The sequence below is a fragment of the Acinonyx jubatus genome, chromosome C1 (assembly GCF_027475565.1).
Source record: "Acinonyx jubatus isolate Ajub_Pintada_27869175 chromosome C1, VMU_Ajub_asm_v1.0, whole genome shotgun sequence".
In the NCBI taxonomy this organism is placed as follows: Eukaryota; Metazoa; Chordata; class Mammalia; order Carnivora; family Felidae; genus Acinonyx; species Acinonyx jubatus.
In genome coordinates this window covers 83148386-83175506 of record NC_069381.1, presented here as the reverse complement: position 1 = coordinate 83175506, position 27121 = coordinate 83148386, and the positions used below count along the sequence as shown (strand labels likewise).

The window sequence follows — 27121 nt, the reverse complement described above, 5'->3', positions numbered from 1 at the left end:
TTGGGATTCTCTCTCTTTCCCTCTGTCTCAAAATAAATACATAAACTTAAGAAAGATACCTTGGTGATCCTGGGTGACTCAGTTGGTTGGTTACGTGTCCATCTTTGGCTCAGGTCGTGATCTCACGGTTGGTGAGTTGGAGTTCGAGCCCCGCATGCGTCTCTCTGCTTTCAGTATAGTTTCTGCTTTGGATCTCTCTCCTGCTCTCTCTCTCTCTGCACCACGCTCCCTCACCGCCCCCCCCCCCCACATGCACTCTCTCTCTCTCAAAAATAAAAAATAAACATTAAAAAAAATAACAAAACATATGTTGTATTTTTAATTACCATGTGTAGCTCTCCATGTTGCATTACCTCTGAGCTTTTTTTTTTTAAATGTCAACAAAAATGCACTGGTGATTTTATTAGAAGAAAAGATTTACTATCACAATATTGGACACCTGAAACTAACATAACATTGTATGTTAACTATACTGGGGTTAAAGTTAAAAAAAATATAAAAAAATTTAAAAAGCATTTATTGATGATGTTAACCTTCAGTCTGAAATTCTAGCACTAATACATATAAGTATTGATAAGTTATTGCAGATCATTTCAATTCAGTTGAAATTTTGCCAGTACAAATTTTTAACTGACACAGTAAAGTTTAATATAAATTATTATTTCTTGTATTTATCAGGTTAAAAAGTATTTCTGTATATACTATACTAGATAAAATTTAAGATAAATTCTGATCTGTATTTAGATTAAGATTAAGGATAGTGTACCCTTCAATATACTTCTCATAGCAGTGGGATCAAGATGAAGACTTTGGAGATATTCTGCACAGATAAGCAAAGCTATATATAATCCTACTTAAAGACTAATCAAATGTCAGCATGCCTATGAATCTCTCTAAAGATGGGAAGTTTTCATATCTAAGACTGTTCTTTTTATTGCCATCAAGTTATACATCTCCAGAGCCCTCATTTATACTAAGTGATAACTTTTCTATGAAACTTTACAATTATTTTTTTTGCATGCATCAATACTATGTTCTTGACTCGTTTATCTTTGCATGAGACATTTAATAACAAAATAAGCAATAATATACTCCAAACTAAAAATGATGAACTTGACACTGTCCAAAATACTGTTAAAGCAAATTTTATTATCCCTACTTAAGTAAATATTTTTCAGCATTTGCACACATATTACTAAGGAATATATACAGTAAAGCATATTTGAAAGACTATACACAGTAAAGCATGCTTTAAATCTCTGTATGTTTCTTATTATATGATTTTATGAAATATTTAGGATTGCTTGATTTGTTTCTTTTCCCTTGTTCATTATGATTTGGATGTTTCCAGTTTGTTATAATGGGAAGTTTATAAGCAAAATATTACTGCATCATAGGGCATCATTCTTTTTTTTAAGTATGATTTGATTTGATTTGATTTGATTTATTATTATTTTTTTAAATTTTTTTTTCAACGTTTATTTATTTTTGGGACAGAGAGAGACAGAGCATGAACGGGGGAGGGGCAGAGAGAGAGGGAGACACAGAATCAGAAACAGGCTCCAGGCTCTGAGCCATCAGCCCAGAGCCTGACGCAGGGCTCAAACTCACGGACCACGAGATCGTGACCTGGCTGAAGTCGGACGCTTAACTGACTACGCCACCCAGGCGCCCCTTGATTTGATTTTATAGAGAGAGCATGACCAGGGGAGAGAGGGAGAGAGAGACGGAGGGAGGGAGGGAAGGAGGGAGGGGGGGAGAGAGAGAGAGAGAGAGAGAGAAAGAATCTTAAGCAGGTCCCACGCTTAACATAGAGCCTGATGTGGGGCTCAGTCCCACAACCTTGTGATCATGACCTGAGCTGAAATTAAAAATCAGCGGCTCAACCAACTGAACCACCCAGGTGCCCCAGGGCATTGTTCTTTGTACGGATTTTATTCTGGCGATCAGCACAGTGGATATTGTCATGGGATCTCACTTTAAAGTTTCTTTATAGTCAACTACAATACTGGTCTTGGGCCTGATGCACTGAATATTTTAATTCAAAAGCACATTTGGGAACTTTGCAAGCATGAAGAGACATTTCCATATCCGTATCAAATACTTTTCTCTACTTTAAACAGGAAAACTTTCCTTTAAACAGGAAAACAGCAGATAAAGAGAATGGTTTGGTTAAATAAAATGAGTACATCTTAGCCTAGATTCCAAGGGAGTAGAGATGAAGACTTACCATTTAGGTTTCCATGCTGGGCCATGATGGTTGGAAGGAGAGTTTATGTGCATTAACATTTTATTGAGTTCCATTTTCTTTCATTTCTCTGCTTCTCCTAAATTTCTTCTTTTGCTAACATTTACTTGTATGACTCATGAAATGCTGGGAAGATGTAAAGAAAAAGCTTTTTATTATTTGCTTTTAGAATTTTTAGACAAAGGGAGAACTAAGGTCTTGTCTCATTGCCATTTGTATACACATAGAGTTTGCTATGTGCAGGTTTGTGTGCATGAGCCTTTTATAATCTTATATAATATTTCAAAAATTAAAAGGATAGCCATGCATCTGATACTGGAAAATTATTTGATCCTGCACAACTTTCCTGGTGACTTCCTACACAACAGCCAATGATTATGTAAAGATTTAGCAAACAAACAATCCTGAAATGTAGAACTAAGAAGAAAGCTGTCTGATTATTATAATAGAACTCTATGGCTTTTTAATAAATGAACTGTTTGGGAAATATTCTTTTGGTATAATTTTAAAATACCTGATGGAATTTTATTTCCCCAAATTATAAAAGAATAAATCTCTTCACATTGGTACCACATCCTCAAAGGCTGTAGCTGTAAGTTTAATTGAAAACGATGCCAAGGAATGTATTTTGCCTATGCTACCTGAGGAGAAAAATAAGTTTTGGTTCTAATGACCAATGGCATTGAATGTGGAATATTTTTTAATTTGAATAAATTGTCAAGTTCTCACAAAAGGGGACAAAAATTCTGTAGATACTTAATTTTATACCTTCAGATAACTAAAGCAAATAAATTTTAATGCTGTGAAGATAATTGAAAAATTATAATTTTGTTTGCATTATTATTTACTAAATTGCCCAAAATTTGATAAACTAAATTCCAACCATGAAAGAGAAGGTGGCACTAAGTTACTAGCTGTTAAGTGGCTTTTTAAGATGTTTTTGTGAAAGCAGTGTAGAGATTAATCTGAAACATTCTTCTTTACTTAAGATTTTCCATGACATTTAAATGAAAACTAATGGTGTTGGATTTTACTGCTAAATGGCATCTCCAGCAGAGTTAATATCAGTCCGAATGGGTTTAAGAGGCATAATCAAAGGGAGACAACTGCTTTGCTTTATGTTTGTAAGGTGCGAAATATTTTCAAAATAGGGAAAAATAAAGATTGCTAACATTAGTTGAAGGTGAGAGACTGAGCCCTCTCCAGAGAAACGTGTCTCCTTTTTAAAAATCACATTATCCAAACACAGTCTTAGAATATATCTTCTTCTTTTATCTTATAAACCTGCCATGCATAAAACTGTAGCCAGTGGTAGACGGCCCAATATGTTAAATAATTTAGCTCTCCCACCACTCCAGAAAGCAAAGAACTGGAGAGAAGTGGAAGTGGAGGGAACCATATGTTTGTAAGTGTATTTTATAGTTTCTAAAATATTTCCATGTTGGTTTATTGTCAACTGAAATACAAAAACAAAACAAAACAAAACAAAAACAAAAACAAAACCCCAAAGAGTTAAAATGGTTTGTTTTCTTCCTCAGGTATTTATACATTTGGGCTATTTGCTACAGATATCTTTGTAAATGCTGGGCAAGTAGTTACCGGGAATCTGGCTCCACATTTTCTTGCCCTGTGTAAGCCCAACTATACAGCACTTGGATGTCAGCAGTATACACAGTTCATCAGCGGGGAAGAGGCCTGCACGGGCAACCCAGATCTCATCATGAGAGCAAGGAAAACGTTTCCATCCAAAGAAGCGGCTCTCAGTGTCTATGCAGCTATGTATCTGACAGTAAGTAAGGATTATGAACCAGTCTTAGTCTGTCCTTCTGTTAATTCTCCCAATGAAGAAATTATTTTTCTCTGCCATAATGGAAGTCACATTAACAGCTTTCTGTAGGCCATTTAATTTATTTTTAATAATAGCTGTTTGTACTGTGGATAAAATTAAGTCAGTTGACTCTCATGAGATTATGTGTGGGTAGTGGTTGCATTAAAAAATATAGCCATCAGCATTTCTATTTGAGAATATGTTTGTCTTTATGTTAAATAGGGTTTAATGGAAACAAATTTGTCCCATAGCAGTCCCCATAATCTTGCAATAGCCCAATTAAGAAAACTACCCAGGCCTCTCAGCTGCCTACTCAAGCTCTAATATTCTCTGGTGGTGGTGGGGAAGGGAGCACTCTTTTTTTAGAAAGATTTTTTTGTTTCATTATTGGTAACTATGTCATCATAATATCTCAACCAGTGTTTTAATATTTTCTCACAGAACTAGCCAAAATGTCCTTATAAATTATTTTTTCCTTTATTCTTGAGTCTTTGCCCTCATTTTAGTAGTGAGAGCCAGGCCCCTGGTGTAGCTATCCGGGACCTCTAGGTGGAAGTAAGTGGTGATGGTCGAGTGCTTTACTGAGACGCAGGAGCAGAAACAAGGGGAACCTTGACAGGTAGCTCTTGGCCCCTGCATTCCTGCCATCAGCCTTTTCCTCTATCACCACGATCTGCCTTGCAGCTATGGAGCTGGGCTCCAGAAAGCGTGCTCTGTAGGCTTTTCCATGGCTACAGTAAGAGGTTCAGAGAATTTAAATGCCTTCGGGGGTTCTCCTTTCTAAAGGTGCCCATAGCTACTTTCTTCTGATTTTAGCTCATTGACAGGAGATCACAAACAAAATTTGAAACCAAATTTATCACTGCTAATGACTTGAAAAAACTCAGACTTATTTTTACCCTCAAAGAGGTATTTGATTATGGAAATATCTCTGATATTCTTAATGCAATCATGTCTGCTTATCTCTAAAAACAAACAAAGAGCCAAGCAGTAAAATACCCCATGACACCTCTACTTGAGATCGGAAATAAAATTACTAAACAACAATTTAGGAGGGGAAATTTAGCATTGTACATAACATTCGCAGTGGCAGGGTAATTTTGGAGGCCATGAATGTATGCATTTTAACATTTCTAAAGTTTTCAGGCCAAGCTAATTCTATCCCTCACAGCCTGGACTTTTTAAAAAATCCCATCAAACAGGATTTTATAAAGATCAAATCCCATCCTATCCATTTTCTCTTCCACTGTCTTCTGACTTCTGTACAGTTTGTTACAACTCCCCTTTTCCCCTCTCGGTGTGCTCCCAACTCCATTCCTTTAATTTCCCCTGATTTCTTTGTTCCATCAGCTTTACTTTCTGTTTCCCATTCTTAGGTACTTCTAGACTTGATATGAAATCTGTTAATCCATGCATATTCTTTCCTATGCTAACCTGCTTGATGACATATTACACCTCTTTTAGAATATGAAGCATTCAGCCTTAAAATGCAGATTTAAAACTTGAGTGAATCAGAAGTCAGAAAATACTTTTCATTCATTGTCATCACGTCTAAATCTGACACTCGTATTTGTATCTGAGTATGAATTGCAAATGTACCTGCATATACATATGTGATCAAACCAATGACTTGAGACAAATTCTAGAATACTCTCTGAATCCAAACAAATCCTGTTACATTATTTTAGCACTTAATAGATGGTAGATTTTGCTGTATAACCAGCATTTGCAAATGGTGGCAAATGTGCTAGTATTGTAAATACTTGATCTTTTTGTTCTGCCAAAATTGTGTTTTCAAAGGCATTGCTTTTAGGACAAGGCATTATCTTTTTAAGTACTGGCGAAATCTTAATATCTTACCTTGCCTCTAGTCAGCTGGCATGTATTTTAGCAACTTCTTGGATATATATATATATATATATATATATATATATATATATATGTATATACATACATACATATATATATATATACATACATACATATATATATATACACACACACATACATACATATACACATATATAATAGATACATAATTATCTGTATATTGTATAATAATTATTATTATAGAAAATATTCATTGAGAATTTGTTATGTGTCAAGCACCAACTGCTTCACTTTTACTAATTCATTTAATGTATTACTAATTCTTACTGATGTCTTAAAATTTATTCTTTATTTATTGTAACTACTATTTAGGTAATGATTATTCGTACTAATTTTTTGAATCCTCATAAAAACTCCTTGAAGTATGTGGCATTATTATGCCCATTTTATAGATGAGGACACTCAGAAAGTGAAGTAACTCGTCCAGATCCATAGAACCACACATTTTCCTGGCTACAATGATTCCGAGTATTCCAGAGAAGGAATCACTGAATCATACTAGCCCTAACGTATGCATGATCAGCTGAATTTCCTCCTGCTGCCACATAATCTCAGCATCCATCAAGGTTATGGTTGAGGGTTCAGATGGTAGATAATGTTTAGAGAAAAAAACATTTAACAACACTGCAACTCTTGGAAATCTTCTAACATTAAAACATGGTTCAGACTAAAAGTCAGGATTCCTGCTTGTAATTACATTGAAGGGTACCTCTGTATTTTTAACAATAGATTCTGTTCTCTACTAACTCCTTTTCTCTCTTCCCTACACCCATTTATGAGTATGTGAGTGTGGGTGGCTGCCATGGCAACTCTGAATATAACTCCTGCTGCAAATGTAGGCATTACAGTCAGGTTTTGCTGTTATATTTGATCCCATATACATATATATTTCTTCCCAGTTTCACTAGAGACACCTTGGGAAAACTTTATAATAGAAGTGTCGGGGTATTTCGAGCTAATACAGTCTCGTGAAATGCTTGCCAGAATTTTGATGAGTAGGTATATAGGAGAAAATAGCCATATAATCAGTATTTTCTGTGGAAACAGGCTTATTGCTGTATTTAGATATATGTTTGTTTAATGTTGTGTGTGATAAACATATGTACATACATAATAAAAATAAATAAGCCATATTATGAAGTATATGAATAAGAACTGAGAAATATTTTTCTGATGTTTCTCTTTGTGGACTAGTAAATAAAATTAAGGAACTTGAAGTCTCCTTTAGCATTTGACTTTAATTAAGGCTTTTGGGGATAATTTGATAACAGAGTTGTTCTCTTTTGCTTTACTGAGAACTTTCAGGGGAAAAAAATCCCTATGCCTATTTTTGCAAATGTTGTTGGTTTCCCAGGAAAACATTCTGAAGGTTATTTAACCCTCAACCATTACATTTATAATTCAGTGTTAAGTCACATTGGAATAATATTTAAATTTAGCTTTGTGTTATTCATTTCATATAAAGCAAGCAGTTTTTCTAATTGTAAAATGAACTTCAAAGTTGAGAATGAGAAACAGTGTTTCATGACTTTCCAGTTGACCTTATAAATCAGAGACAGGAAGACATAAAATGATCTCTTTAGGTTACTTCCAATTATGACCTTATATTGACTCTCTGAAAAAGAAAGAAAGAAAGAAAGAAAGAAAGAAAGAAAGAAAGAAAGAAAGAAAGAAAGAAAAAAGAAAGGAAGAAAATGAAGAAGGGAAGAGAGAGAAGAAGAGAGGGAGGAAGAAAGAAAGAAGAAAGGAAAGGAAAGGAAGAAAATGAAGAAGGGAAGAGAGAGAGGGAGAGAGGGAGGAAGAAAGAAAGAGGAAAGGAAAGGAAAAAGGAAAGGAAAGGAAAGAGGGAAGAAAGAAAGAGGGAGGAAGGAAGGAAGGAAGGAAGGAAGGAAAGAAGGGGTCAGCTACACTTGTTGGCCTGTTATTATTTTTGGTTGTGAACAAACCACCCTTCAAAACAAGAATTTGCTGTCCTCAGGATTCTGTGGGTTTTACTGGTCCTTAGAACCCTGCTTCTCTCATGTGTTGTGTTCAGCTAGGGGTAGATGGGGCTGGGACAGCTCAATAGCTGGGCCTCTCTCATTCTCAAGAGATTTTCTCTGAGAGCATCCGAGAGCATCTGAGAGCAGCTTTCCAAGAGAGCAGAGACCTGAGCTACAGGGCGTCTTGAAGCTTATGCTCCAAAACTTGTTCACCATCCCCATCTCTGGACTCTGTTGGTCCAAGCAAATCCACAAGGCCAGCCCAGATTGATGGGAGCAGAGAAACAGACTCCACCTATAAATGGGAGGCGCAGTACAATCAGACTGTAAAGAAGTTGATGTACTAGGAAAAGAGGAATTTGTGGATATTAAACAGCTCACTGCAGTCTTTTCCCAGAATATTAGCGGAAAGCTCTGAAGTATCATTACCCCCCACCTTGTTGATGTCCAGTCTTTGGCATCTACATGCTCTTGCTGCCCACACAGCCATCTTTTATAATAATCTCATGAGGTCCCATGTGCACATGGGCTGCCACAGGCTGCCAAGACGAGGGTTAAATAAACACGACCCACTGGTATCTGTTTGCCCTTCGTTTAGTAATATTTTACCTAATCTGTGTAGGGGCATGAACAGCTCCTCAGTGTGGGGTACAGGAATTTGGGGGATGCATGGCAGTTTTCCTGCAGCCTTTGATTTCATGAGACTGGTCAGGGATTGTGTTTGAAGGCGAAACATCAAAGTGGGTGGAAGGTAAAGCTCTGGGCTGCCCTCATGTATTTGCCTTAGGTGACTGATGAGATCTGGCTGCTATCAGAAGGCCATTCCTCTAAATCTTCCCTGCTCAGAAGTAATTTAACGCTGAAGTGTGTACGATCCCTGTGCTCTAGATTTCAAATGAGCAAATCTGTGGTCTACTAGATGATATATTAAAAGGTATTTAGTGGGCACTCACTCATAAAGTGACTGCTATACTATTACTGTGACTACTGTTGCCGGGACCACTGGTATTAGTCGATGGACAATTTTTTCCTGTCAGCCTTCAGCCAAGTGTCATAGGGGATGGGGAGGTTACTAAAGACATCTGCAAAGTACCCATTTAGTTCCAATGTTTTCGTTACCATGGCCCCCTTTTATAATTTACCTTCTTCTACCACACTCCTCCATGAACTTTATATTTCTAAATCTTCTGTCTAATATGATGCTTTCCCATCTCAACTTAGGCCCAAATATTATTTAAAAAAATTTTTTAATGTTTATTTTTGAGAGAGAAAGAGGGAGTGCGAACAGAGGAGGGGCAGAGAGAGAGGCAGACACAGAATGCAAAGCAGGCTCCAGGCTCTGAGCTGTCAGCCCAGAGCTGGATGCGGGGCCGAACTCACCAACCGTGAGATCATGGCCTGGGCCAAGGTCGGACGCCTAACTAACTGAGCCACTCATGCACGCATAGGCCTAGATATTAAACAGTGGCCCATGATAAAAAATATATAATAATGCTGTTTTGAAATTGTACACATACAATTATTAAAATGGCACACATACAGCTATTAAATATAAAGCAGTAAATGATTGAAGATGCCTGGATACTCTGCATCTTTACCTTAGTTTTATCTGGCTTCTGTAAGTGCCATTATAACTGGGTATTCTGGGATTGACTCATCACTTTATAATGGTTTCTGGTTCCCCAGTCACATCCCAGAAGTTCCTGTGTCTTCCACAATGTATCAGAACCAGTAAGCAGCATGAGATCACCATTGCTGCCAACTGACTTAATACAATTCCGGCCAACAGCAAAGAGTACTGACATTTTAGTTAGTGCCTGTGGGTGGGCTTCTTGTGGGTAAATATACTATTCTATTAAGCTCTTAGAAATATTGAAAAGTATGTCATAGAATTCCGTTAATATGTCTGGGGCTTCCTAGGTGTTCACCAACTCCAGGTTCGGGATTTCTGGCAGTACTAGCACATTCTATTTAGGAAAACAGGACTTACTCGTATAGGACAATATAAGACAGAGTCAGCCCTGTGTTATGACTTTTGTAGGCCCTAGGCACTTGTGTTTTCAGGACCTCCTCTGCCATTGAAAATATGTATATGCTTTACAGCCTCATTGCTATAAAAACAAATTAATAAATAACGTATATTAAATATTTTCTTCAACCTGAATGTTCACTTTTCCTTCTGATTTTAAAGGAAATTAAAACAGTTTTATTGGTCCCTACAAGTATCTGGAATCTAAGTTCCATGCCTACTGGATAAGTTTGCCCTAGAGATAGTGCATAATAAAGTTCTAGATGGAATATGAATGTTAGTGTATCTGGTGATGACAGTGAGAGCCATTCAGTATCCAGGAAGGAAAAGATCACCGTGGACAAGTACCATCGGGGAGTGCTTCAGTGGGAAGTGTCACTTGGCCTGGGTCTTGAAGATGAATATGATTTGAATAGGTAAAGAAGAGGCATTCCAGATATGGGGACAATGAAAGCAAAGACAGGAAGCAAGAAACAGCAGATACAATTAGGAACTAGTGAGGGGAAACCTCAGATGGGGAGTATATATGGGATTTAAGGATTAGCAAGAATAAATAAATCAGAAAGTCACTGTAAACCAACCTGAGGCTTCACATTTGGGTTAATAAGTAAGACGGGGTTGAAAACTGACATTACGGCAGTGCTTCCGAATTATTTTACTTAATTCAATTCCATAAATATATATGGAATACCTATAATGCATTAAGCCTGAACATACTGATATCAACTCCTTCTGATGTTTAAAATGGTCCAATAGAGCATAAAGAGGGAATTAAAAGGGAGAGAAACTAAAAGTAAAGGGAATGTTATAAGGAGATTGTCAAAGAATCTCAGATATGAAATAAGGATTTGAAGATTGAGAGCCCAGTGCTGATGAGACCAGAGTCAGATGAAATGAAGTGAGATGAAATGAAATTCCTAGTTTATGAGAAATGGAATGAGCTTGGGCGCCAAGAGCTGCCATCAGCCTGAGCCACGGCAGACTGCGTATAGCTTTGAGTAGTTGGGAATCCCTAAGCATTTTCTCTTAGAGCACAGGAATAGGAAAGCCAGACCTAGACCCACAACCAGTGCTCCTGTATGCATTGCAGGGTTTACACACCGTCACCGCTTACTTCGATGCTTTGGCTAAACTTAGCCAAATCCCTGGGCCCGAGTTTAGTACTGTGTCCTGCTCTTAGATTTCAGCCCTCAGTCCTCCGGCTTCCATTTATGAGAAAGTAACAGTCTAGCCTCATCCTAAGTACTTTTTTTTTTATAGGCCTTAGTCTTCACAGTGACTGGAATGAAAGTATGGCTGTCTTCATTCTACAGGTAACAAAACTGAAGATGCAAGAGGCTAATTAGCTTGCCCAAGGTTATATAGCTAGTATTTGCTAGAACCAGAAATACAATGCAGGCCAGTATTGACTCCAAAGCCAGTATTTGGTCTTTTATATCACACTACTTCCTGGCATGTGCCCCAGTGAAAAGGAAGCAGCCACATGCCCAGTCATGAAGAAAACTGGCCAATTGATTTTTTTTAATGTTTATTTATTTATTTTGAGAGAGAGAGAGAGAGAGAGAGAGGGAGAGAGAGACAGAGAGCATGAGCAAGGGAGGGGAAGGGAGAGAGGGAGAGAGAATCCTAAGGAGGCTCTGTGCTGTCAGTACAGATCTCACAAACCATGAGATCATGACCAGAGCCAAAATCAAGAGTTGGATGCTCAACCAATTAAGCCACCCAGGCACCCCTAGTCCATTGATTTTAATTGAACATCACACGATATGAATTAGGAAGGTTGTTGAAAAACTGTACTCCATAAATTCCTGTCCCATGTCCTATTTTCCAGATAGCCAAATTGCTCAAACCCTAAAAGTAATATAAATGGTCATGATTATTGGATTTTAATTGTACTTTTGATTGTAAGTGAATGTTTTATTCTTATGATTCTTAATTTTTAATATCCTATGTTCTACACATCATTTGAGATGCTAAAGAACTTTAATTGCTTTTGAAATGACAACTTTTATGTTACCTTTTACCTCTTTACAATGTACAGTAATTGGATACATAATAACCTAACCAGCATTGGCGGTGCTTAATGCTCATTAGACCTCCGTGGTAGGCACTATCGCTTTGACGGGGTCCAACAGAACCCAGTTTAACAATGGGGAGCTCTACATGTGTGGTCAAGCATTGCATCTCTTTCATGCCCAATAACACGCCCACATCCATTTTTCAAAAGATGCATCAAGCTTTGCCGCAGAAGGCATGGCCTTGCTCCTGAGCTCCAGGAGCCAACACGGTGATTCTCATAGCTCTGGACTGTATGCTTTCTGCCGAGACATCTCAAGCACCATAGAACCTGTGGATCCTGTGGCCCAAGTAGCAGGGCTGCTTGCCCTACAGCCTGTACTTGTTGTAGAGCCCTTTTCTTCTCCAGGCCCCACTTAGAGCTGGCAGCTTTTCATATCATCTGGTATATAGGCCAGAACAATATTCATAGGTATGAGATGTGTTTCCCCAAGAACACATAGTGATCTGAGGGTGTTGTGCTTCCTTTTTTGTGGTAGTGGTACAAGATGCAATAATTTGTCTTTTAAAGCTTTGAGGGGATGTTTAGCATACCCCTGGCCGATGGATCCCTAAAAACTTTACTGATTTCCCAGGCCCCTGAATCTTACAGGGTTTATCTCCCAAGATCTGGAATGTGTGTATCTTTCCAAGACCTCCAGTGTGCTGACCATCTTTTATCTTGCTTGATCAGCATGATATCTTTGATGCAAAGAATCAATACGATGGTCTCTTCAGACTATGATCTGGCAAAGAGCAGGAGAGTTAATGCATAGGACTGACATAAACCATGATGTAAAACTTTGCCTGTTCCATGTGAATGTGAACTGTTTCTCATCCTTTTTCTTTTTTTTTTTAATTTTTTTTAATGTTTATTTATTTTTGAAGGAGAGAGAGAGAGACAGAGAGTGAGTTGGGGAAGAGCAGAGAGCGGGAGACACAGAATCCAAAGCAGGCTCCAGGCTCTGTGCTATCAGCACAGAGCCTGATGCGGGACTCTAACTCACAAACTGTGAGATCATGACCTGAGCCAAAGTCGGACGCTCAACCAGCTGAGCCACCCACGCGCCCCTCTCATTCTTTTTCTTGAACAAGATAGAAAAGAATGCATTTGACAAATCAGTGGTCACTACTACTTAGCTAAGATTCAGGAGACTGTAGTTTTTCTCCAGGATTTGTCCAGCCTGGTTAATTAAATGGAGGTATGATAAGAACCACTACCCCTACATTCTTGAGATCCTAAGAGGTAGATAAATCTCCACCATCCCACCTTCCTTAATGCAGTATCGTTTTTGATTCACTATCTTGGCAGGAGTGGGGATATAGTTTCATAAGCTTGCTATTAAATTCCCCCAATAGTCTACATGCCAAGGGGAAAATGTCCACTAGATGTGTTCACAGACCTAGTAGACTTTGGCCCAGGTTCACTTACTACCTAGTCCCCATGGGACCTTAAAGCAGGGAGCCATGATGATGCTAATTCAGGTCTCCAGGCAATCAGTGTCCCCTTAGACTTTTTGTTCAATAGTCCTCAAAATGCCTGCATATTCTCCTCCCCCCAATATGTAGTCACCTGAATAAATGGTCATAGGTCCTTTTGGGGAAGGACTGGGAAAATCATTACAATACATACTTTCTGCAGTGTTGTAGGGTCCTTCCCTCTAGAGACCTGCTGCCTCTTCAGTCAGTGAGTTTCATTCCAGTTTGGTAACTGCACAAAGGATTGAAACTTTCATTGGGGCATCCACTTTCAGCTCTGCATTCTTGTTATCTTGTGGGTATGTATTGAGTAGTCTTCTGGGCTCCTTATCTATTTTGCCTCTAGGGCACACTATGTTCTATAAATCATCTCCAAAACTTTCTGCAGGTCAAGTCACCTTGCCTGTCACTCAGGGCCTTATGCATTGTTATGATAATTGAGACACAGCCCCCTAACCCCCACCATTGCTCCTACGATTAAGCACTGGCCACTGGCTTCTGTTTCTTCAGGCACTCCATGGTCTGCATGGATATAAAGGACCCAGCTCTGTGGTAACCTCCCCTACCAATGACCTTGGCTTATGGAGGAGAGGCACCCCTCAACTCCTGCACCCTGCTACTGCCCCTCTCACTAGCACATTCCTCGTGCCTCAGTGAATGGTACATTCATGAGGTCCTCCCATGGTACATCATCCTCTGGTGGGTCCTTGAGGCTCATGTTACATGTCCAGCAATGTCACTTCTCAGAGCCTTTTAATTCCTTCTTCCACTGTCTGCCGAAGCAATTCAGGCATGTCAGCTTCATCGAGAAAAAGTAATCATTTTCTCCAAGCTTTTAGGAGCCTGCGCAGCAAGGAGTTTTTACTGTTCCCCAGGGGCCTTGCAAGAGTATTAAATCCCATATCTCCAGGGAGAGTGTCTTCATGTCCACAAACTCTCCCTTATCCTGTTTCTGTTTCAGCATCCTTGATAAAGCACCCTCAAAATCCCACCACGTAGGTCTCCCCTGGCTCCAACTGGTATGCGCTGGCTGATTCTTGCAGCAGTTTTGGGGCAGAGTCGCTTTCTTTCCTTATTCCATTTATCACGTCCTGGCAACTAAGCCCCAGTGGTTGGCCTGGCAGCCAGGAAAAGATGTGGGAGCAGATCATGAGTGGACCCCTATTGCACTGGGGGAAAGAGGCTTCTCACTTCCCCACTCAAAAGTCCCTGGTATGGGTGGGGCTGGGAGGAGTGCTTGCCCTGAATAGGTAGGGGTGGTAGCCACGTCTGAAGGCTCTGAGCATTTAGAGGAATCTGATGAACCAAAATATTCATGTACATCACTCAGATTTCCCCATCTCCATGTCAAGGTGTTAGATTTTTCTAACTAAAGTCCTGACCTTGGCATAATGGACCTGCCTTAGCTGAGCAGTCAGTGATATTTGAAGGTCCCTTGACTCTGAGCTAGTAAGTGATAAGTTTGGACTTCAGCTTTTTTTACTCTGAAACTCCAGAGACAAGAGCTTTTTTTCTAAGTTCCCAAAGAGGAACTCTGGCCATCACACTCAGTTTTCATTTGTTAACTCTCCTCAGCTTTTCATTTTTCTTCTGTAGGGTGCCAACACAACTTAGTAAGAGTTGGCCAATTTCATTATCCCTCTAGTTAGTCATTGTTTCCATGGACTTCTCAGCTTCCCATGTCATTGGCCTGGTTAAGTCATTCCTCCCAATTAGGGTGGCCAGCCATCAGACTTCATACTTCCAGTGCTAAAATCAGGAAAGTTTAGTGTAAACCAGGTTAAGTTGATTACTGTGTCTCCACCAGAACATTCTCCCAAGTCACTATTGGTGGGTTTTAGCAATTGGATTGTTACCCGGTGCCTCCATATACTTCACAAGATGGGGTCCTCATTTCCAGCAAGGACATGTCCCTAAACCCCATCTTATCACTTGTTTTCTTAGATCATCCCAATTCTTAGGATCCTCCACAAAGTGGAAGGCTAAGATAGAATTAGGAGCAGTATTAGAAATACAATTAGGAAGCTACGATTTATGGGAAGCTTGGAGGGAGGTAACACTTGTAAAAGATAGAACCTCTCTGAGAAGTGAGATTGGAGAGGGGGAGTCTCAGAGTGCGGTGCATATCTGGCAGTCTCAACCAATCTTCACCAGAGGTTGCTCATTGGAAAAGCCTCATATTGGGCATACATGGCCAAACCTTAGTACCCCTGCTGTGCTCCATCACTGGTTGGGGGCTGGCCAGAGAGATTGTGGCCTCTGCTCAAGCACTGTGAACTACATGTGGACATTCTCAGCTCACTGCCCTCCCTACAGCAGAATGGCTGGCTCTTTCCTGAAGGAAGAGGAGAGCAACTTACCTCTGTGGCTTGCCGCACTGCCTTCATCTTGTTCTCAGAGAGGTTCTATAAGCTAATGCACAGCAAGGGGTTACTACTGTGATGCATTATCTTCCGTGATTTTCTCTGTGCCAAAAATATTTTGAGTGCCTTAACATATAGGAAAAAAAATATGGCACTGTAATTTCAGTCATCAGCTCCCCCCACCCCTAAATTGAAGATATAGTTTAAATCAAGGAGATTTCTTGGCACCTTTTCCACTGTCTTACAAAAGAAGTTACCTTCTCCTGTGAACACAGTCTGCTTTGAGCCATTTGTTTATTTATGCCATCTAAAGAAAACCTTGGAACGGGAACAAAGTATTTCAAATAGCAAGGAGAAATCCCTCTATAATAATATAGAAATTTAGAATATAAAAATAACTATTATTACTGAATGCTTACTGTGCTAAGCACTTTACATACATGTATTTATTGCTTTCTCTCCTTTGTCAAACATATTAATCAGGCATCTTTCTATATATAAAAATGTGTGCTATTAGTTTATGTACAATGTAGGGAAATGTGATTTCCTTAGACTTGCTAAAATTTCCACTATCAAAGAACAAAATCAACAACCACACAAAAACCTCCCATTAATTTGAGCCACCATTCCATTTCTGAAAGAAACTTCTAGAAAGATTAGTTTATATTTCTTCACCTTATCAACCAGTTTCAACATGGGTTTTGTTCACCCACCACCCCTCTGCCTGCCGCCACATACACTCTAATAATACTACTCCTTAGACTTCATCCACAGTGATCTTATCAAAAGCCTCTTCAGGGCTTTGTCTTGCCGACTGTCTCAACAACATGGAGACTCTAGCTCACGCCCACCTATCCCAACTTTTCTCTTGTAAGACTTTGAGAACGTTATGTCCCAATTTGCTTCTTCCTTTATTAAGTGCTTTATTGCAATGTTAGAAGACCATCTACCAGTATTTACCAAGTCTCTGTTCTTGACCTTTTCTTTCTTCTGTTATCCTTCCCAAGTGCGAGCTCATTCATTAACCCCTCCATGTCTTCAGGCGAACCCCAAACTCCTTCACTGATCTTAACATCTCTCCTGAACTCCAGACTGTTCCTAACTTGAACAGATCGATGTGGTGTTCCATCAGCTCTTTACACTCAACGTTTCAGAAACCAAAATCATAATCATGATCTTGCCATTGCTCCAAATGTGCTCCTGCTTTTGTCTCTTCTGATTTGATTATTGGCATTCCTACCTTCCCAGTTACCCAAGCCTGAAATCTCTGAGTCACCCTCAACCTCTCCCACTTCAACACCCCCACATCCAGATGCCTGATTAATTCTGTTGATCCCACATTTGGAATATCTTTCAAATCCAAACTCTTCTCCACCCTGCCCCCCATACTCCTACTGTTTGAATTTGGCTCTTTTGTGTCATCTTGCCTTGACTGTTGCAGGAGCCTCCCAGATAGGCTTCCTGAGAAAATCCTACTCTCGTCCGTCCATACTACATTCTGCCCCTGGAGTCAACACTCCTAAAGCATGAGTGTTAAGCAAGTCTCTCTTTGCATAAAAGCTTTCTGTAGCCTGCCCTTACCAGCCCTTCAAGGATCACACTCTTACATATGGCAGATGAGGCCCTCTTGGTCCTGGCTAAAATTTATCTTTTCCTATGGTATGTACTGAATTGTGTTTCTTGCCCCACTCCCCAATTCCCTACCCACCAACTTCATATGTTGAACCCCTAACCTCCAACTGATGGTATTTGGGGAGGGAGTCTTTGGGAAGTAATTAGGTATCTATGAGGTGATGAGGGTGGGGTCCTCATGATAGGATTAAATGCCTTTATAAGAAAAGATAGCAGAGAGCAAGCTGTCTGTTTCTCTTGGCCATGTAAAGACACAGCATGAAACCAAGAATAAGTCTCTCACCAGAACCTGACCATGTTTGCCCCTGATCTCAGACTTCCTGCCTCCAGAACTGTGGGAAATAAATACCTGTTGTTGAAGCCACCTAGTCTGTGGTATTTTGTAATGGTAGCTTGAGCTCAGACACCTCTCTTATTTCATAATCCCCCCCTTTTTTTTAATGTTTATTTATTTTGAGAGAGAGAGAGGGAGAGAGAGAACTGAGGAGGGGCAGAGAGAGAGAGAGAGGCAGAGAGAAAGAATCCAGAGCCCAACGTGGGGCTTGAAGTCATGAACTGTGGGATCATGACCTGAGCCGAGATCAAGAGTTGGATGCTTAACCAACTGAGCCACCCAGGTACCTCCATAATCCCTTTTTTCATGAGTTTAGTTCTCAGTTCATGGGAACTCCATTCACACTGGACCATTACCAGACACGAACCACAATAGTTTCATCTACTCCAGTACTTTTACTTTTGCTATTCTCTCCATCCAGAGTATTTCCAGTACCTGCAGATACCAGTCTGGTCAAAATTCTATTCACCTGTTATGTATTTGTCCAAATTCTCTACTATCAATAATAGAAAGCGAGTCTGGCTTTAGACAAAATGAAGTGAAAGGGCAGGCTTAGAATCGAGGTTCAGACAATGAGCAGGAGCTGATGGGGTCTGAGCAGCCAGAACTGCAGTCAGAATCAGACCACAGGAAGGGTGTGGGGAGGATACGCTGCTCTGACCACAGGACCATGGACAGTTCCACTCCTGCACCTCTTGATGCCTCTGCCAGCATGGCTGCCCGTGGAGTGGATGTTTCACTTTGTCTACTCTCTGTGTGACTTGCAGGCATGTCTGATTGACTGTGTGTGCATCATGTGCTAGCAGCAGCTGCTTGCCAGGGCTTGGAAGAAGGAGACATCCACCTTTGTGTGGTTTTGGTGGTGGGAAGGAGTATATGCTTCTCATACTGTGGAGTATGTCCTAGTACCAATAAAGGGTTGAGATGCTCTGTAGTGAGAAAAAAAATGCTCTTCACCTTTGTGACCCAGATCAAGGTTGGTCTTTTTGATGTACTGTGTCATCTTTTCAACTGAAGTTTATCTCCCCATCTTCAGTGGCGTACCTAGTATATTTGACACCAAAGCAGATAATGTTTATATATTTTCCTCTATATGGAAAAAGTATTTTCAATTATAGTTATGTGATAACAGTAGTAATCATTATTTTATTGATTCATTTTTCAGTTTTAAAATAAGAAAGAGTATATTTTAATTTTAAACACATAAAAATTTAGAACAGTATTTCATGGATTTCTAAAATTAGAACTTAGAAACAAAAATACCATACATTCATATTATTTCATTAGTTCATTGTAATGGAATATTTCATTGTTTCATTATATTATTCCTTAAGTTAAACATAAGGCACCTGGGCTCAGTCAGTTGGGCGTCCAACTATTGATTTCAGCAGGGGTCATGATCTCATGGTTCGTGAGATCGAGCTCTGTGGCAGGCTTTGCACTGGTGGCATGGAGCCTGCTTGGGATTCTCTCACCCCCTCTCTCTGCCCCTTCCCCTCTTGCTTGCATGTGCGTTCTCTCTCTCTCTCTCTCTCTTTCAAATAAATACACTGAAAAAAACCCAAGTAGTCACACAGATTGGCAGAATTTGAAATCACCCAAGTTCTATTTTTTCATCTTTACAATTACAATCCTACTATGGGTTTTTTCCCTCTCAAATCTGTTTAAATGTAGCAGCATTGCGGTTGGAGATATTCTGTGGCCAAAGCATGCTTAAGTGGCTCCCAACCTTTACAGATGTACTCTGTAGACAAATATGAGTAGCTGAGTCCACATGCCAGAAGTCAGATGTATAGTTTGGAGTTCTTCAAATTAACTTCCATGTACAATAAAATAATATTTATTAGAGATTATGCAATAAAATGTGCTCATCTGAAGCTTACATATATGTTCTTAACATTCAGTGGTAATTGCGTCAATTAGCTCAACTTAGACCAATGTCCCACTTACCATTGTTCCATAACAAGTCACCCTAAACTTGGTGGCATAAAACGATTTACTATGTTCACAAATTTGCAGGTCAGATGCATGAAAAAGACACAGCATGGCTATCTTGTCTCTGCTCCACGATGTTCTGGCCTCAATTGGGAAGACTCAAAGTCTGACAGACTGTGTCTTGATATCTGGGGCATGGAAGATTGCTCATTCAGGTGTCTGCATCTGGGCTGGGACTTGAAGACTAGGGCTGCCCTCACATGGCCTTTCCATGAGCCTTGGCTTCCTCCCAGCATGGCAGCCTCAGTGGTCTGATTTTTCACAAAACACCAAGCACAGGTGTTTGGTTTCAGAGAACTAGGCAGAAGTTCATAGGCTTTTATGAGTTCATAGTGTCACATCTGCTGCCTTTTGCAGGTGACCAGCAAGTCACAAGTCTGCTGAGATGCAAAGGGAGGAGAATTTGACTTCACCTTAGTGGGGGAGAAGCAAGGGAGCAAGGGGTTGGGAGACTGTTGCAGCCATCTTTGAAGGATACAATCAGCCACCCCAACAAAAGATTCTGGGGGGCAGGAGTGTATTATTACTACTGTTGTTTACAATTGCCTGGCAATCATAAGGAGCAGATAGAGATTTAGTAGGCTTTCTTATTGCGTCCCTTTATTGCCTGCATCTGGGGCCTAATGTTGCCACTGCCCCACCCATTGTGTGCCACTGCTGGTGGTCTAATCTGGGAAGGCCTTAGTAATGTTGCATTTAAAAAGGGTCAAGATTACCATTGTTGTTTTATTATTTATGTATTTCTGCCTCCAGTAGAGTACAGGTTCGCTGAGGTTAGAGACCATTTCTTTATAGTACCACAATGCCAGCAGTAGCATGAATATAATACTGACTTACAAAAGTATGTTGATTGGTTCAAACGATGACAACTGTATCTTAAATGCCCACTATTTGTAACTAGGAAATTTAAGTAGATGACTTGTCCTTGTCCCCTAATAAATCTATAATCTCAAAGTATAGTGATGCAGAAAATGGTACTCAGATTGAGAGGCTGTGCTTACTCAAAGCACTGGATCAATTCCTCTGATAAATGGGTCTAATTCCTTAAATAAATTAAGCTTTTGCATTATTTTATGGAAATTTTTTTAGAGCCAAGAGAGAAGTGAGGTCTTCTCGCTTGGCACTTATATAAGGCCCACAGGTCCTCCCACTGAGGCTTTTTGCCACTCTAACCTCAACTGGGAAAATCTTTAATCAGCCTCATAATTGGAGATGATGCCTGAATGGGATCTATGCACATCCTGTGGGCGGACAGGTCCTGGTTCACAGCTATAAATGATCCTAGTTACCCTAGTTATCCATGCCTGTGGACATGGAGGCAGCTGTATTAGATTCACAGAGATGGTGGCTGGTAAGGTCCCTGTCCCTAGCTGAGCCTATGACTGTCGTTCACCGCTGTGTTCCCACCATCCTGCACAGCTCCGCTTTGGACCCTCTTAGTGTATAAGGAACCCTAAAAAGCCCTAAAACTTAAGACCCTTGGCTCTTGTTTTCCCTAAAAAAGGGAATACTGTATTTGTGTGAACAGCTGAATAATAAGTAACATCCTTTCACTGTGTGTGTTGGTTCTGTGCTAAATATTTTTCATAGATTATCTTGTTCAGTCCTTAATTTGTATGCCATAGGTACTATTACAATTCCCAAATTAAAGATGAGAAAATTGAGGCTCAGAGAAATTTAATAATTTGCCCAGAGTACACAGCTGGTATATGCTGGAGCCAGGATCTGAATCCAGAATGTTCCTTCAGTGTGCTCTAAACCACTGCCTTCCACTGCCTCCCCAGTAACTCAAGTACACATCCTGGAGTGCTGACCATGCAGAATTCCAGGTCTCTTAACCTTGGTTCTGTGTGGCTAACGTCTCTGTAGTTTCCCAGGAGTGGAGTTTTGACTCACGTCATGGTCCCTTGCTGCTCACATGGCAATGGCATAATGCTATGTTCTAGCGCTGTTGGCTTCTTAGAGTGAGCCAGAAATCACAGTGCATTCATCAGATAAGAACACTAAAGGGAGCCACCACACATAAATCAGGCATATTTCTTATATTTAAGTGCTCTTATATATTAATTGCTATTATGTTTAACTTACTTACGATGCCACCCACTAATTCATCTGGACCGTTTTTTAACATGGAATCACTTTTTTTAAAAAATCACAGGTTTAACTCATTCTGTAATTGATTTTTTCTTATTCCATAAAGTTTTCTTGTTGGGTACTTTAATTTCTTGGAGTTAATGTAGTGTTAAGATTATAGCTTTGGAGTCATTTACAAATATGAATAAGATAGGGGAAATTATTATTATTATTTTTTAATGTTTTTATTTATTGTTGAAAGAGAGAGAGACAGAGCATGAGCCAGGGAGGAGCAGAGAGAGAGGGAGACACAGAATCTGAAGCAGGCTCCAGGCTCTGAGCTGCCAGCACAGAACCCGACGCGGGGCTCGAACTCACAAGCCGTGAGATCATGACCTGAGCTGAAGTCGGATGCTCAACCGACTGAGCCACCCAGGCACCCCAAGATAGGGGAAATTAAATAGCAAAATTGGACAGTCATAGGAGGTATTAATGTTAGCATGATAAACTTCACTCCCACTCTACAAACTTGGTTCAGCTCCTCATCCTCACTTGCTGGGATAATCAATAAAATTTCCCTAGTATCCTCTCTTCTTACCTTTTGTGATCCACACATTCTTCAAGTAATTTTCCAAGTACCTGTCTAAACTGGGAATGATAACATGCAGAGCCAGTCTCATGGGTATATGAGCTTTGTTGTCATGTAGGCTCCAAGCTCAGGAGGGCCCCACACTTGGTGTAATACCCTACTGTCACCCTCTTGACATTCTTAATGATTTCTCAACAAGGGGCTTCTCATTTTCATTTTGCCTTGGACCCTACAAATTAGATAAGCAGTCCTGGTACCATATAATCATGCAATCCACCCTCCTTCGCCACTTCCCTCCTCATAAAAGCTCTAGAAGCTCCTCTGTGAATTTCCTAAGAATTCATGAAATACCTTTTAGAAGCATCTGGACTTTCTGTAAACTTCCTTCTTTTACAGTTCTATGATTCTGTGACCATAAAGCACTTTACAAATGTAATTATTAAGGGATGTCAAAGATCTAATATTTACCCAAACACCCCAGAAATTGATCTAGTACTGTTTAACCTAAGATGGCATTAAATTTTCTTTATTTGGTTTGGTTTGTCTACTTGTTGTTTTATCAGACACATCACAATATTGACTTGTATTGACCCAGGGGTCACACAGTTCTTAGGATTTTTTTTATTTTAAGCAGTGACCTTTATCTTTTCCTTTAAATTCACACACCTATATTGAGTTTTCCAGTAATTATCAGTGTCATCAATTATCTTAGTGTCTGATGAGAAATGTCTGAAAGGGCCCAAAATAAAAAAAAAACAAAAAACCTTGATTCACTCCATTTTTGTCTTAATTCATGGTGCATGTATCACATTTTAAAGAAGAAATTTAGATTAAAAAAATCAAACAATTATAAGTTGGTTTAATTCCAAACCACTGAAAATAACAACTGGTTCAATTATGTATTAATCCATTTAACAGAAAATTATTGGGCACCTATGATGTGCCCAATTCATCACATTCAAAGACAATGACACTCAGCCCCTGGTCTCAGGGTGCATGCTTAACACTTAGATGTGGCTGGGAGGTGAAGGGGTATATTAATCTGCTAGAGCTGCCATAACAAAATACCCCCAGAAACTTATTGTCTTAAACAGCAGAAGCTTATTTTCTCACAATTCTGGACACCAAAGTGCAGATCAAAGTACTACCAGCCTTGCCTCTAGTGAGACCTCTTTTTGGGATGCAGATAACCACCTTCTTAACTGTGTCCTCACATGGTCTTTTCTCTGTGCTAGTGTGGAGAAAGCTCTGTAATATCTCTTCCTTTTCATATAAGGACACCAAGCATATCAGTTAGGGCCCCACCTTTATGACCTCATTTAATCTTAGTTATCTTCCTAAACATCTTATTTCTAAACATTGGGGGCTAGGGTTCAACATATAAATTTTGAGGGGACACAATTCAGTCCATAACCAGTGAAGTACCCCACAGTAGCAATAAAATGTGTACTGAGTAGTGCTTTCATAGATAGAAATGGACATAAGGTGGTGGGGTGGCCAGAAGGTTTCCAGGAAACAGAAGTGATTTCTCAGGGGAAGAGAAGCGGGGAAGGATGGTAGGTGTTTGAGGAGTGTATTAGTTTCTTACAACTGCCATAATAAATTGCCATAAACTTGGGGGTTTAAAACAGAATTACATTCTCTCACAGTTCTGGAGGCCAGAATCTGAAATTAAGGGCCATGCTCCCTTTGAAGTCTCTAGGGGAGAATCCTTCTGTGCATCTTTTAGCTTCTGATGGCTCCAGACATTCCTTGGCTTGTGGCAGCATACCTTTAATCTTGACCTCTACCTTCACATGGCCTTTTCCTGAGTATCCCTTTCTTATCTGTCTGTATCTCCTCCTCTTATGAAGACATTTGTCATATCTTAAGATTCCTGACTTAATAACATCTGCAGGCACCCTGTTTTGCAAATAAGGTAACATTCACAGGTTCCAGGGATTTGGACTTGGACATATCTTTTTAGGGGTCACTATTCAACCTACTACAAGGACTCAGAGAGATGGGATGACAGAGAATGTGGTGCTCTGCGGGGGGATTTTAAGCAGTTTAGCATGGCTAAAGCATAGACTCTGGGAAGAGAATGAGAAGACAAGGCTGGAGAAACAAGAAAAGGTCAGTAAAAATCGGAGCTTTATTCCTAATGCAGTAGAGAGCTGTTTGATTACTTGCCCCCACTGTGAGCTTTCTGCCATTCTTGCTTGCCCATTTAGAGATGTATACTGGTGGTGCACCACACCTTATCCAGCTAGCAGATGCGTCTGTCTTTGTCCAGTATGTTTTTTAAAAATGCAGTTACTTCCCCAAGAGTTTTACTTGGAGAATTTCATATCAGAACAATATAGCTACTTATTTTTTAAACACTAGTGGTATGATAGCCCTGGACCATATTCACCAATAAAAATGGTTGGCTCAGCACAGCTCCCCACTCTAGAAGGCACATGTTCTCTTCTGTTGGCCTCAGTTCCTCTCCTTCATTGTCTTCTCTGCATAAGACTGAGCCCATTTACCTCAAACACTGTTGCTGTTGGCTTTTTCTCTACTTGGGCATTGTGACTCATTTACATTACCAAACTTGCTCTTCAGGTTGATGCATAAGTAACCTCTTTGCACAAGGTTTCCTCCCTTTTTTTCTGCCTTAAATTCTCTTCCCCTCCTTTTCCTTTTCCTGTCTCCTATCTTTAAGTCTTATAAAAAAGCCTTCACAGGAAACTGCCTGGCTCTCCCTCCATGTCTGCCTGGGTTGTTGCTTCAATTTTACTGGAGGCAAGCAAAAGGTTTTGCATGCCATTTTATAGTCAGGATCTAGAAAAAAAAAAAAAAACAACTATTGATCAATTCGACTTCTATTTTCTGTTCATTCTTTCTGTGCATCCACACCTCAATTATTCTTACTATTGATTTGTATTATAATGATCTTTTTACATGTTTCTCTTTTTTCTTAGACTAAGAGCTCCTTGATGTCAGCAATTAAAGACTTCCCTGTCTCTATATCCCTACCCCAAGCACATGGTCCAGAATTCAGTAAAGGCATTGTAAATGTTAATTAAAAATGAATAAGGGGGGGCTTCTGGGTGGCTCAGTCAGTTAAGTGTCCAACTCTTGATTTCAGCTCAGGTCATGATCTCACGGTTCATGAGATTGACCCTGCATTGGGCTCCATGCTGTCAGCAAGGAGCCTGCTTGGGATTCTCTCTCCTTCTCTCCCGCTTGTGCTCTTTCTGTCTCTCTCTCAATAAACAGACAAACAAATAAACAAACAAACATTGAAAAAAATGAATACAGGAATAAATGAATGAATTCCATCCACATCTCTTTCCTTGTCTTGAGGCTTCACCTCCTTTTTAAACTTTTACTTACAACTTTTTCTGGCAGATAATGTGTTTTTAATAGAATTCTAGGAAATCTTTTCTTGCCTACCCAGAAACATAGCCTGATTTCCCTTCTTTGCCACATTTGCCCTGGGGACAGCATACTTGCTGGAGCACACTCCTGCCTACCTGTCCACTCCTTCTTCTGTCCTCTTCACTATGTCCTGTTGCCACTGAAGTTCCACGCCCAGAAAAGTGAAAGAGTTTCAGAAACATGCCTGTGAAATAATCTCTTGTCTCTCATGTTCCCATTGAAGTTTATCCCCTGAGTGTGGTCAGATTGCCACGGCTCCTGATTCCAACTTGCGTGCCCCTGATTCTGCCGAGAGTCCATCATGTCTGCCTCCTATCTTCCAACCCCTGTGGAGCTTCTGTTGTACCACCTGCCAGGCACATCTTCCTCTAGTGCCGTAGGCACCTATGATACCTGTCTTCTCTCCTCAGGTTGAGTAACCTATTCCTTCACATAGTTTTCAAGGCCAGGTTGGTTTTCTCAACCTAATTCTCAAATTTTATCCGGATATATCTGCTCACTCTTCTGAGACCATGCCTTACTCTGTAGCCCTTGGTGCCTTTGCTCACTTCCCTGCATGCATCAAAATGCACTCCCAACTCTGGCTGTTTCTTTACAATGAAAAGCCTTCCTAAACCATCCAATATATTTCCACTATTTGAAAGGTCAATGTGTTTTTAGTACTTTTTCATTTTTCAAAGCTGGATGGGAACTATCCCATATTTAGTCACAGCCTGTCAGTTGCTATAGCTGGAATTACCAAGAAGTTGGAGCACCAGCTTTGGCTATGTGAAGCTCATTTCCTCATCTCTGCACTTGGCCATTAGTAATATCATTATTGCATCTGATTCTGGTCTTCAGAACAGCTCACAGTTTCATAATCCCTTATTATTGGTTCTAAATTCTCAAAAACAAAAACAAAAAACTATAAAAGCGATGTTTTTTTTATTTTGTTTGTTTTTTGGGTGGTTGTGATTTTGTGATTTTTAGTACATATATATTTGGTCTCTATCCATAGTTCCTGGCCCACAGCTCTGAAAACTCTTGGAATTTCTTATGACAAGACCGATAAATGTTTCTTTGTTACATTAGTGAGGTGACTTTTGGAAAACCCTAGGTAACCATAAGACCTGGCCTAGTTGCCTGGGGAACCATCCCTGTGACCAAAAGGTTGAAACTTTCAGTCCAACCCCCTGACCTCTGGGTGGAAAGAGGGACTAGAAGTCCAGTCATTGCCATG

General features: G+C 40.0%; 1 protein-coding gene across 2 annotated transcripts in view; it reads left to right on the top strand.

Annotated features, from left to right (window-relative positions):
• The window catches only part of PLPPR5 (phospholipid phosphatase related 5), a 123885-nt gene that overhangs the window by 41405 nt on the left and 55359 nt on the right, over positions 1-27121 (top strand). For both annotated transcript variants that reach the window (XM_027058517.2, XM_027058516.2), the window contains exon 3: positions 3787-4037. In XM_027058517.2, coding sequence (XP_026914318.1) covers positions 3787-4037 — 251 coding nt within the window. The remainder of the gene's footprint in view (positions 1-3786; positions 4038-27121) is intronic.